The following is a 13,972-nucleotide window of genomic DNA, read 5'->3' on the forward strand; positions in this document are numbered from 1 at the left end:
AGGTCGGCAGATCGCGATGGCGGATCCCTAGGGATGTCTGCTTCATCGCTAGATGAGGAGCTTAGTCGTTGAGACATGACGAGCCAAATGCTGATGAACTGTCAACAAAATGGAGGTGAGATGGCTGCGTATATATACACCTCTTTGTTGATTAGCTGAGTACTCTCCACCTGTGTCAATTATCTGAACATGCTCCTCCACCTGTGTCAATTATCTGAACGTGCTCCTCCCGAACTTTGTTTAATAAAACATCATATATATATATATTTTTTTTCTTCTTTCTGACAAGCACCTGCTTTCAGTATGACTCCTCTTTGTTTTCGGTTATATTGAGCCTTCCCTCTCGCACTTGCTTGACGACTGTTCCTTCAGCGATCTTGTCATAATCAAGCCATATCCCTTTGGTGTGACTCCCTCCACTGGCTCCACCAGGCTGAAGATCAGGTCTACTGGAAGGTGAGGGTGCTGCCCGTACAACTGGTAAAAGGGAGAATATCCAGTGCACTCGTGCCACGTGCAGTTCCAGGCATGCACAAACTGAGGTAAGTGATCTTTCCACCTTTCTTTTTCCTTGTCAGCATTCTCAACATCTGTAAGAGGTTCCGATTGAACATTGCAACTGGGTTTCCTAGGGTGTGGTATAGCGACATTCGAGAGTGGCCAATTCCAGCAAACTGTTTAAGATTGCGGCAAAGTTTATTCTCAAACTTGGCCAGATATCCAAAAGCGTGGAATGTAATCTTGGAAAAAGTGCTCAGCTGCAGTTCACCCTGACTTGTTCTTGGTCAGGTAGCCTTTGGCAAACTTTGTGAAATGGTCCATGACCACCAGGATGTATTCATATCCAGACTGATCTCATGAAATGGCGTATGTATGACACGCCAATTCGCTATGCCATTTTGGCGTGCTATCAAGACGCATAATCACTTTTTAGCGTGTTTATCAATGCCGTTTCATTCTATCCCCCTACACTGCCCCTTCCCCTAAACCTACCCATCACAAGAAACATTCAGCATTTTTACATTTTCAAAAAAACATTATTTAAACACAATCACACGGCGTAGACATACACGCGGAGATGATGTTTCATTTCGGCGTACACATACACGCGGAATCACACGGCGTAGACATACACGTGGATAGCTCAAAATGCGTACAGATAACACGCCATTTGGCTTTAGAAAGTGGCGTGTATGTTTACGCAAAGTCATGATGATGTCATATCTGCCATGGCTCTGCTCCAGGTGCAGGTAGTCAATGCATACCAGCTCCATTGGTGTGTTGAGATGCTAATCATAGGTTTCTTCTGTTTTATACACAGGCACTTTTTAGTCACATACTCCACAGTTTTCATTTATGGCCATTCCCTCACCAGGCTCAGTACTTGCTCTGTACCCATGTACCCCATCTTGTCATGCAGGTGCTTAAGTGCAAGATTTCTGTACTTGCTTGGTAAGCCAAGTTGTTTTCCCTCCCTCATCCTTTGGTATTCGAGTCCTCCTTCAAGGGGCAGCTTGTTCCACTCATACATTAACTTTATCAGACCTCCCCTCATCTCATCTGTGAGTTTGACACCATCCTCCTTCCATTTCCTAGAAGGTTGACTGTGATGACCGCCCATCTGTCAAATGGGATAACATCTCCATTTACAGCGTACTTTCAGATCATCTTGACACCCAAGAAGCTCCCGAAGTGGCCTCACCAAATAGCACAAGCAGTTCAATAGCAAAAACAGTTGTGACCATCTGATGCCACAAGATCAGGTATGAAGTCCAGTCCTAGGTGTGAGCAAGGGCAATGATGAACTGGCTGAGGAAGGAATTTGCTGATGGGAAGGCGGTGAGGAGATTTGGAAATTGCACAGTCCAGGCATCCCTGTATTAACCGATTAACTTACTGGGACATATAGAGGCCACCAGTAGGGCAGCCCCAGCTCCAACCTCTACCTCGTCCTGGAAAGGGAAGTTCCTCTAATTGTCATCTCTTGGACCTTTTTTCCCACAGACACATTTAAGCTTAGTTTTTCAGGTTTACTAAGTAGTATCTTTCTCTAAAACAGGTTGGCAACATTGACACTGCACAGTCGGAGGGATGACAACTGACATGTGGCTCTGTTGTATCAGCAGGTTCAATAAAGGTTCTTTAGGGATATAGGGCAAGTAAGATCCCAATAAGGCAGATTCATTTATGATTTTAATATGCAGGGAACATATTGTTATTGCATACTGTTTTATCATGTACTAGGTAGAAACCTCTAGGATTAGTGGTTAGTCAGGATCAGCGGTGAGACACCTGCAGCTGGAACCAACTTCTAGATGTCATCAGAAAACCCCAACAATAGCCATATTCAAGTCCAGATGAACACATTACCAGTGCATTCTCAATCAAAATGAAGCAAATAATACTGAGGAATGTTCTTTATTGTATTTTGACATATTATACATAATCATCCAGTTACATTGTGGTATTTCACAGCAAGACAGTTTCACTAATATTTCGATTTCAAGTTACCGATATATGGAATGGAGAGACACTTCTATACAATCGAAAATGGAGGCCAGAATTGAAATGTGGCCTGAAAAAACACTATTTCACATAGATATGTATTGTCTGGTGCAATTTTACATTGACAAACCACATAAAAGGCTTCTCTCAAGTGTGAAGCCTCATGTGGAAGTTAAGGTTCACTCGTGTGAAACTCTTTCCACAATCCACATTTGATCACACATGAAGGATTTCTCTCCGGTGTGAGTGTTTGAATGATTTCTAAGGCTTAGCTCTGTTGTGAATCGCTTTCCACACTGATCACAAACAAACACTTTTGTCCAGTGTACATTTTTAATGTGGGTACCAAGGGATTTTTTATGTGTAAAACTCTCTCCACAATGAGAACAAGTATAAGGCTTTTCTCCAGTGTGAAGTCTCATGTGGACTTTGAGGTTTATTTTACAGCTGAAACTCTTTCCACACTGATCACATGGGAATGGTTTCTCTCCAGTGTGAGTGTTTTTGTGATATCTCAGGCCTCTTTCTGTTGTAAAGCTCTTTCCACACTGATCACATGCAGTCAACTGTTTTTCAGTGTGCATTTTCATATGGTTACTAAGAGTTTTTTTATGTGTAAAACTCTTTCCACACTGTTGGCAGGTGAAACGTTTCTCTCCAGTGTGAATTCTCATATGGACATTAAGGTTTCCTACATGTGTGAAACTCTTTCCACACTGTTGGCAGGTGAATTGTTTCTCTCCAGTGTGAAGTCTCATGTGGACCTTAAGGTTTCCTTTTCGACCGAAACTTTTTCCACACTGTTGGCATATGAAAGGCCTTTCTCCAGCGTGAATGCTCATGTGGACTTTGAGTTTTTGTTTTTCACTGAAACTCTTTCCACACTGTTGACAGGTGTCAGATTTGGTCTTCTGAGCTTGAGAGGAAGTGATTTCAGTCTGTATGGATGGTTTTTCTCTGATCATGAAATCATGTTTCTCATCTTTCTCTTCCATATTATTCAGTTCTTGACTCTTTTCAGTTTTCAGTTCCTCTTTCAGCGGCATCAGGTCTAAAGTGAAAAAAGACCAATACAAGTTAACGCCAGTCTAATGGCACAAAACAACAGACATAAAACCAACACAAGGCATCAAAACCTACTGCAATAAGACTGAAAGAGGGGTTTTCTGTAATCTTTCACACAACTTTTGCCAGCACCAATTCTTAGTTTAAGGACATAAAGTTCATGTTTTTCCCCTTAATTTACCTTGTTCTCTTCATCCTTGGAAGAACATGAATAGAATAGAATATAAAATCTAAACAAATGCAGACTAAGGACAAAATATACACTTAGAAACAGACATCTTGTGGCAGAAAGGCCATGTGTATGAGAAAGACAACCGTAAGAAAGTGTGTTAATTGTCTGATAACTATCAGCTGTTTCCACTCTCAGTAACAGGGAGAGAATATAAGCCGGCTACATGCCTGGGACAGGGAGAGAAACACAAGACCCCAACATTGAGAGTTTACGGAGCTGCTGAAAAGCCTCTTTATGCTATGCTGAGAATATTTTTGAGTTGAGATTTTTGTTTGACTTGCCGACCCTGACTTGCCTTCTCTTTCCCAGATCTTGAACTTTTCTACATATATCATACAGACATTTAACTATTATATAAAAAAAATAAAGCCTGAAAACAGAGCTCTTAAAATAATAACTTTGTAATAATAATAATAATAATAATAATAATAATTCAGTACATTACAGTGAGGTGAACTCTACTCTTAAAGACTGTTATTAATTTCTGTGTTTAGACACTGGCTGCATTACATGCTGATATTGTGGATTCACAACAACAATTAACAGCACATTCTCAACAACAAATAACCTTTTTCACATGAACTAGCATTTGTTTCATTGTCTTCAAATGTTCAAATGTATTGGTTACTGATGTAACCCTCGTTCCCAAATGGAGGGAACAGAGACATTATGTCGACTGACAAATAGGGTCTCACTTGGGAGCTGTGAGTGGGAGCGGAGCGATTTTGAAAGGAGCAAGGTTTTAAAGGTCAGAGCATTGTGGTTTTCACTCGCTCCAAGAACGGTCCACTACCGCTTCATCACAAGTACAATTCATGCCAACGGTCCATAATATAACTACATTTTTATCAAGAATTCACACGTTAAAACACATGTAGCTGGCTAGCTTGATGATGATGGATCATTCAAATCAGAAAGAATGTTATGATATGATATGATGCCAGCAATGGACATGAGTGGGAAGTTATAGTTTTTTTTGGTACCTTCTAGATATTGAATATGATCGGGTGAAAGCACATTTTAATCAAGTAGCACTTATTTACACACGCTAGGGCTGGGCAATAAATCGATTATCTCGAATGTGTATTTTACGCCAACTTGTTGTTGACGTAAAATGTTGTTTTCTCTTTGACAGAAAGAGCTCCCCTCTGGGCTCCAGTAGTTCCCTGTGCGTTTGCCATAGAGATACACAAACAACATGGCAGCGAGCAGGGAAGAACTCGTTCCCAAGAAAGGCACAGTGTCATACATAATTTGGAATTGGTTCAGTTTTGCAAACCCTTGTTAGCAAAGGTAGCAGAGGCAAAGGTAGTCTCTCTCTCTCTCTCTCTCTCTCTCTCTCTCTCTCTCTCTCTCTCTCTCTCTCTCTCTCTCTCTCTCTCTCTCTCTCTCTCTCTCTCTCTCTCTCTCAAAGAGACTGGATGACAATTCTCAGTTCTTTAGCATAGGAGGAGTGAACTCTCTTGTCAGTTGCATGGTCTTTGTGTGGGAAGGCGGGAGTGCTTGAGGGGACTGACGGGAAGTCAGTTGGAGGAGTTGAAAAAAGAAAAAGATTGAATTGGTTTTAAAGCCAAACGCGACAGCTGCAGTGTGGGAGCACTTCTGATTCAACCCGATTGACCGTGGTGAACCATTTAACCTGAGCGAGCCGGTATGTCGCATTTGTTGTAAAACAGTAGCAACTAAAAGCGGTAACACAACAAACATGCATATGCACCTAAAACACCAGCTATTTCCCAGCTATTTATTCAAATGCATTTTTTTTAACAGACTGAGAGTCCATTGCTTTTATTGTCTTTGTTCATTTATTGAGGATATTTAAAATTTTTTCGATTTTCAGTGTTAAATAGTCTTTAGAAATAAAAGTTTATTGATCTTTGAAAAGGTGTATCTGCATTATTATGCCATTATCATTATTTTAGATGAAAATGGTCTTAGAACGACAATATTAGCGTTTATCGCAATCATTTCTTGGCCAATTTATCGTCCAGCAAAATGTACTGTGACAGGCCTAATTGCAAAAGATATGGTGCCCATATATACTGTGGAAAAGCCGGGGTTTATTCACATGCTGAACGTTTTGGACCCTAGGTATGTGCTACCATGCCACAAATGTTTTTTTGAAGTTGCCTTGCCTCAGTTATATAACAGTATACGCGAAAAACAGCACAACAAATGAGCACCTTTGCTCTCATGCACTGATATTTAATGCTGTTGAATGTTTTGTTTGCACTTTATCAGAACTACCTCCTGTCTACTGAATAGCAAGATGTTAAACTTGAGTTTAAAGAAAACTTTAAAGGGTCACATCATTTTATGTTCTCTTTCTAACATCCGTTCGGTATCTCCCTAAGGGAAGGCCTCAAGGCGTGACCAACTGCGGAAGCACCAATTACACCACGTCTGTCAGACTGACAGGCCATCACGATCAGGAAGTCCCGCCTCCCTGATATATAAATCGCTCGCTTTCTTCCCCGTGAAGATTGTAGAAGCTGTACTCACTGACGCATTATTGGATTTATCGCTGAACAGTTTACAGACGAAGCCGGCCGGTGACATCGCAAACGCGGTAAATCTTAATTTAGCTTTTTTAGAGTGGGAAAACGTGAGTTTTATATACAAATATTTGAAGACCCCCTTCGGTCTGTCCCTCACATCTCGTTTTCACAGCAAATGCGTAGAGGCGGCCCTGACTCTGAATCAGAGTATCGGCATATTTAGACGATCTTTTGCTGTGCGCGCGATCGCAGGAGCAGGCGGTGAGAGATACACACACTCTGGTGGCACATTTGACAAACCTGGGTTTCAAAGTGAACCACGAGAAAAGCTCTTTACTCCCCACACAAGAAATAAACTCTCTGTAAACAATATCACTTGCTCTATGGCATCCTGGGTTTTAATATTTTAACTAGTGAGGATTGATTGACGCATGATAATTATTTAAATAACAAAAAATACTGCTCTATTTTCTAGGGCTGGGTAAAAAAATATTGATTTCTCGATTTTAATCGATTCTCACTTTTACAAAACAATTTCGATTCTTAAAGGGTTAGTTCACCCAAAAATGAAAATTCTGTCATTAATTACTCACCCTCATGTCGTTCGACACCCGTCAGACCTCCGTTCATATTCGGAACACAAATGCGACGACAATAGTTTTTGTGCGCAAAAAAAATCAAAATAATGACTTTATCCAACTTGTTCTTGTCTTCCGTGTGTGTCTCCACGACGCATGCGTGAGAATATGAGCAGATCCGGCGTTCGGACACATGACCCAGAAGAGATTTGTTTACAAGCAGAGGAAGACGCGCGTATCTCAGCTGTTGAATTCTACATTGATCGTGCTTTAGGTCTCGGCGTAGTTCTCAAAATCGGGCTAAAGTGAGCATTTCATGGATTCCTGAACCCCGGCGCTACGTCATATTCTCACGCATGCGTCGTGGAGGCACACACGGAAGACAAGAACAAGCTGGATAAAGGTGTTATTTTGATTTTTTTTTGCGCACAAAAACTATTGTCGTCGCATCGTAAAATTATTGTAGAGTCACTGTGGTGAGATGGACTTTGTAATGACGTTTTAAGTGCCTTTTATGGGTCTTGTGAGTGTAAATGTACTGAATGCCAATGGAGGCCTATCTGAAGCCTTTCTCAGCATCAGCTTTACACTAAAATATCTTCATTTGTGTCTGAAGATGAACGGAGGTCTGACGGGTGTCCAACCACATGAGGCTCAGTCATTAATGACACAATTTACATTTTTGGGTGAACTAACCCTTTAAATCTCAAGAATCGAGTAGTCATCTTGTTTTCAGTTAATGAATTAAATAAACATTGTAGCACACCTCCCATCCAATAAATCGCAATAATCTTTGTGCTTTATTACTATTGATATGAAACAAAGTCTCAGATTTCAAATTACGTCTATTTTTTTTTACGAAATTCAAAAGCATAAATACTAGGGATGGGCATTTCAAGCAAAAATAATATTCGATGATCGCTGGGAATTATTCAATTTTTATTCGAAAATCGCAACTCCTCCCCCGCATGCACGCATGTAAAGGCTACACACATATAAATAGGCAGTGTTGCCAGACCCCAATTATGTGATATTTAGCCCCGGGAATGCGAATTTTAGTTGGCAACCATGCCAAAAAAAAACACATTTTACCCCCCAAATTTTTACCAGGCTTGTTTTGGGCTAGTTTTGAGTAGCAATTGGGCGGGTTTTGTTGGCAACCCTGAGAGACAGGGAGAGAGGCCATTCACGCTCTCAATCTGTATGATAACAAACTGTTTAATATTCATTAGGGAATAGGCTATATCAACTCAAGCCATATATTTATTGTAACATGCTGAAACATATGACTGTAATGTGACATCACCCAAAGTTACCGTAACGTTAAATGCCACAAGTCTACAGCGTGTGCGTGAGACGATGTGTTCTTCTGTTGTCTCAGGGTGTTTTTACTCTGGCAGTTTAGTTCGAAATGGGGCACGGTTCGCATGAAAAATTGCTAATGTGAAAGCTTACCTACAGAGCTTGGTGTGCACTGAGGTGCCGAACCCGAGAACACACAACCGGAGTTCGGCTGCTCTCGACGTGCCACGATTCACGTGAATGTGCAAACAACACTCGGGTGCGCACTTGTTCTGGAAGAAAGTTACCAGCGCATGCGTTTTAGCCGATTACAATGTCATTAGTTCAATAACACACATTTAAGTGATGATACTGTTGATGATTTAGCTGAGATACGATCGCGAGAGCAAGCCTGCAGTGTATTCGCGCATAGTGAGTGCAATCAGGGCAGCAAATGAATGGCAATTCACCGTCTCCTCAAAAGAGTCTGTTGGCAAGCAGCAAAGCCGCCTTCAAGCGACACACATACGGTTAACCCAAGTGTTATTCACTCAGCTGCACATAATAGCACCAAATGAATTTAGAAAAAAAAAAAAATATATATATATATATATACGCTTCGGAAACACAGGGAAGAATCACACTCGGATCGCATCAAACGTGTCCAGTTTAACACACCCTGAGAGCTGACTGACAGCTTTTAGGTGCGTTATTGACAGCGCCTCCCTCTGATTACATACAAAAAAAGGGGATTTTTTTTGGGACGATAATTGCACAAACTATTCGATATGCTATAATTAAATCAACTAATCGAATATTCGAAAATCGCGACCCATCCCTAATAAATGGCGCTGTGGCGTGAGATCGCTCTGCCGCAGCTCAGCTCAAGAGAACCGGCAGTGGAGCAAACATGAACGGATCTTTTCTTCCGCCTCAATACCAGTAACAGCGCAAAATAAACATGGATGAGCTTCTGAAAGTGTGTTATAAGATACAGGACAACTTCCCGAAATCCGTATCGTCACATAGAATAGCTCAAGTGTTTCAACCGCAGAAAGATGTACTGTAAGTAAAACGGCTTTTAAACAATGTCATGTAATGTCACATTTACCTCAGGAAAACCATATCCAGTGTCCATAAACTCTAGAAATATTAACTCTAGAGTGGAGCATTTTGCTAATTATTTGCACCATTACATAGGCTATTCATTCTCAATGTTCTTCAATATTTAATGCATGTATGTATGAATAAATCTGGAAAGTTTTTATGACAGCCACCATTTAAATGTTTATATTTCAAAAACCTAATTGGAGTAGAATTATGATTTTGTAATTATAAAGTTAATGTTATAACTTTAAATTATGTTTTTATATATATATATATATATATATATATATATATATATATATATATATATATATATATATATATATATATATATATATATATTAGTGTAATTTAAGTGTTTGTATACAAATCTGTTATTTGTACCTTCAATATTAGTCGGCTAATGTAGTACCAACTGACTCCCATAGTTTACAACATTAGTTCAGCGATTTGTTTTCCTTGAGAAAATTGTCCATGTATTATACCTGATACATATCCAAAATAATCCATATTGATTTGAATTTAAACAAATCGAAAATCGAATCTAAAGCTGGTGAATCGAATTGAATTGTGACATTTGTGTCAATACCCAGCCCTACAATTTTCAGACCAGACGCCCATGGGTGAACAGATGAGCAGTGCATTTGATATTAAACAACGAGGATCTGAACATGAGAAACTGTGTTGGGCTGAAACTAGCAGAACACACTCACATCACGCCGGGTGTATCATAGGGCCCTGTGTGTGTTTGCTCACACCCAAATAGGTGTGCAATGTGTGCAAAATTGACTAACTATAATAAATGATCTGTGGGGTGTTTTGAGCTGAAACTTCACACACACATTCTGGGGACACCAGAGACTTATATTACATCTTGTGAAAGGGGCATAATATGTCCCCATTTAACTTTAAATGGTGGCCTCGAGTAACAAGGGCCTCAGAACTGTTTCTATAGAGCAGCGGGACTTTTATTATGCCACAGTTGCCGGCTCCATTTCCACCTTTCCGGTCATGAGTGTGAGGTAACGCAGCTCTGTTGATGATATTAGACACATCTGAGTGTGTTGATGATGGGATGGCGTTACTCTGTGCGTTCTCTCGCCGCTGCTATGACACTTGTTCACACTGCAGTGAGAGGAAAGCACTTCTGCAGAATAAAACCGCAAACTAACGCAGATATGATGTCATCAACAGGCCACGCCCACACACCTAAAATAGCATCTCACCATTTACAAATAATTGGAAACATATGGGATATTGCAAGTACTCAACTGAACACAATATATAACACTGGCCTAGAGGTGTTTGGATATTTTACTGCAAAAATGTTACATATGGCAGTTTTAAGAAAGAAAGTTTAAATAAAGAAAAGGGGAAAATACTAGGGGGTGAATTGAGAAAATGTACAGGCCAGAATATTAAGTCGATAGTATTTGTCTGGTCATGTGATCTCAACATGTCTGTCCACATAAAACCGCTTTAATTAGACACTCATATGACATTCTTCAAAAATAGAATTCATTTCTGTAGATCATTTTAATAAGGATCGTATGAAACTAACCTGTTTGTTCCTCAGTTTCTTCATGTTTCACACTGAACGCTTCAATCTTTATGTCTTCACTCTCTTCTTTAATAAACGCCATCTTTATAAGAGTGTGTCACGTGGATCAGATGAACCAGGAGCTTTCCTGTGTTTGGACAATTAATGTTTAATATTAATAATGATATAAAATAATTAACAGAAAGCTAAATAAACCTGAATCAGCTCTAGTTCAGTAGTCAGTGCACTGGTGAGGGAAACACAAATGACCTGATTAGACAAAAACACTCAAAACAAACAGTACAAATCAATATAGACACTTCATATTCAGACATTTATGGTGTATAGTGATATTTGATGATTTGTAGTATAGCTACATTGAATTGATTACTCTTTCATGAAAACATTTGATATTGGTTTGTGAAAGTTGTCATTACATGTTTGTGTTTTTATTCTGGAAGCATTTACACCGTTTTCGTTCAGTTCGAGAGAGTCGAATCAGTGAATCGGTTCAATTGACTCGGAATGAAAAGCAAACCTCCGTTTCTCCATCACTCACTCCTCCAGCTGCAGAATTCGCGTTCACGATCAAATTAATATTAACATTAATATTATTGAGTATATGAGGAGCGAAATGAGACGCAGCTTTTCTGTTTAACTGTAATACACAAGCACACTCACGGGCTAAAGCACTTATTCACAATAACAACGCCCATTATGTTCGAATAAACAATGTTTCATTCAATAATAAATCTTTCATTTAGAATAGCTTGTAAAATAAACGATATAAGTGATTGAGCGGTTTTTGTGTTGATATAAAAGCTTTAAATCAAACCTTTCTTCAGGCGAATCACAACAGATGCGGGAACGCGCGCAGGCGTATGACGTCACACCGCCAGACCATAATAAAAGTCCCGTTCACTGGTTCACTGCTGTCCAAAATAACAAAAATAGAAATGTATATACAAAAAAAAAGAAGGGTGGATAGTAATATGATTTTTTTAATACAATTTTGAGATGTGAAGTTTACATTACAGCATATAAAACACGGACTTGTGCAGAATAACAGTAGCTCAGGTATTTAATATATTACTTAGCCCTCCTCTGTAAAGTCTTCTTGGTCATAATCTGTGTTTTCTGCAAGCTTCAGGGATCATTGGAGACTCGAAAATGGCTCCAAATAACCAAATATAATGAGTCCATATAATTCTAGTATATAATAAATGTATACACACACCATTTTGGAAGGCAACCAGGGCGCTAGAGCGGCTGTAGCATTGGTATCTTAAATAATTTAAAACCCAGACTGTTTAAACCTCACGATTTCAACATGATGGACAGCTGATGTGTGCCAGGAGGCCAGAACAGACGGGGGGAAGCAAAGGGGAAATCATTTTATCACAGTAAGTTGTTGAAATGCCGTGAATTTCAGTTCTGTATTCTAACTACTTTTGCCTCACGTAACTGATAAAAATAAGTTCCCATTAAATATGATACTTAATCGGGAATAACATAAGTGCTTTTATATATAAATAACATCAAGAAAGACTATTTAAGGACTCGCCACTGGCCTCAATTCCTTCCAGTATGAGCGATACCGGGTCCCGTGGTGGAATGAATATTTGAAAATGAGAGATATTAAGAAAAATCAACGATCTAAATTAAATCGCAACTAATCTTATGATCAGCTGTTAAGTTACAAACGTAACAAATTTAACGAAGTCACATACATATTGAAATATTCATGGAGTCGGATTTTCTACTAGGTCTGTCAAAAGATTAATTGCGATTAATCACATCCAAAATAAAAGTTTGTGTTTACATAATATATTTGTGTGTACTCTGTATAATTATTATGTATATATAAAAACAAACACATTCATGTATATATTTAAGAAATATTTGCATGTATATACTGTATATAAATTTATATAATTTATATTATATATAAATATAAATATCTTATATATAAATATAATAATTTTTTCTTAAATATATACATGCTTGTGTGTGCTTTTATATATAAATAATAATTATACACAGTACACACACATATATTATGTAAACACAAACTTTTATTTTGGATGAGATTAATCGCGATTAATCTTTTGACAGCCCTAAAAATGAGAGATATTAAGAAAAATCAACGATCTAAATTAAATCGCAACTAATCTTATGATAAGCTGTTAAAGCTACACTATGTAACTTTTCCGTCCACTAGAGGTCGCCAGTTCAAAACAAAGGCGTAGTTTGATGACGCCACGTTTGAGCGCAGAATCTCGGGACATGTGGTCTTCACCTCACAGCCGGTGGAAAACAGTCAGGACAGGACTCGGGCAGAAATCATGTTCATGGATGTGATTATTAACATTACTGTAGTCTGAAGCAGAGCAGGAGCGAGTGTTGTGGAGCTGAGCAAGGCCGCAGGAGCGATTGAAGAGCGGGACTGTTATTATGGCATAGTCGCCGGCGGGACTTTTATTATGACACGGTTGCCGGCGGCACTTCCTCTTCTCCAGTGCTGAGTGTGAGGTAACGCAACTCTGTTTATCGTATTAGATATATCTGAGTGTGTTGAAAAGGAAGTTATGACGTTCGCTCGGCGGCTGCTATGACACTTGTTCACACTGCAGTGAGAGTAAAGTGTTTCACTGAATAAAACCGGAGACCGAGGGTGACGCAGATATGACTCAATCGACAGGCGACTCCCTCACACGCATAGCTCACACGTCCCGGCTCCTTGGTTAAAATAGCAATTTTCTCACAATTTACAAATAGTTGAAAACATTTGGGATATTCTAAGTACTCAACTGAACAAAATATATAACACTGGCCTTGTGGTTTCTGGATGTTTTACTGCAAAAATCCTACATAGTTCACCTCTAAGTTACAAACTGACAAATTTAACGAAGTCACATACAATTGGAGTCATATTGAATTATTCATGGAGTCAGATTTAAAAATGGATCCCTGCATTTTAATAAATTAAAGTGATTTTTCTAGACACTGCATGAAAAGTGGGATTTTCGACCCCGTAAACGCCTGTATACTCCCGGAAATCTCCCTAATTTTCGGCAGTTTTCGACAATTTAGAGGCAGCAAACGTCGCTTTCGTCTGTGCCACAAATTGTCGTAAACGAACCATGACGTAGGTGGAGCGCCCCCC

General features: G+C 39.3%; 1 protein-coding gene across 2 annotated transcripts; it reads right to left on the reverse strand.

Moving 5' to 3' along the window:
* Nucleotides 1–2,403: 2,403 nt before the first annotated feature.
* On the reverse strand, nucleotides 2,404–11,710 carry LOC307129006 (uncharacterized protein). 2 transcript variants are annotated; one of them, XM_079821117.1, is made up of 3 exons: nucleotides 11,642–11,710; nucleotides 10,828–10,954; nucleotides 2,404–3,556 (listed from the first exon to the last, which is right to left on the reverse strand). In XM_079821117.1, exons 2-3 carry the CDS (start codon nucleotides 10,907–10,909, stop codon nucleotides 2,685–2,687), a joined length of 954 nt encoding a protein of 317 aa, XP_079677243.1. In that variant the 5' UTR covers nucleotides 10,910–10,954; nucleotides 11,642–11,710; the 3' UTR covers nucleotides 2,404–2,684. The 2 variants fall into 2 exon arrangements, with proteins under 2 accessions (XP_079677243.1, XP_079677244.1); XM_079821118.1 differs by lacking the exon at nucleotides 11,642–11,710 and having other exon boundaries at nucleotides 10,828–10,961.
* Nucleotides 11,711–13,972: the final 2,262 nt, after the last annotated feature.

Source organism: Gobio gobio, assembly GCF_949357685.1.
Source record: "Gobio gobio genome assembly, chromosome: 7".
Classification (NCBI taxonomy): Eukaryota; Metazoa; Chordata; class Actinopteri; order Cypriniformes; family Gobionidae; genus Gobio; species Gobio gobio.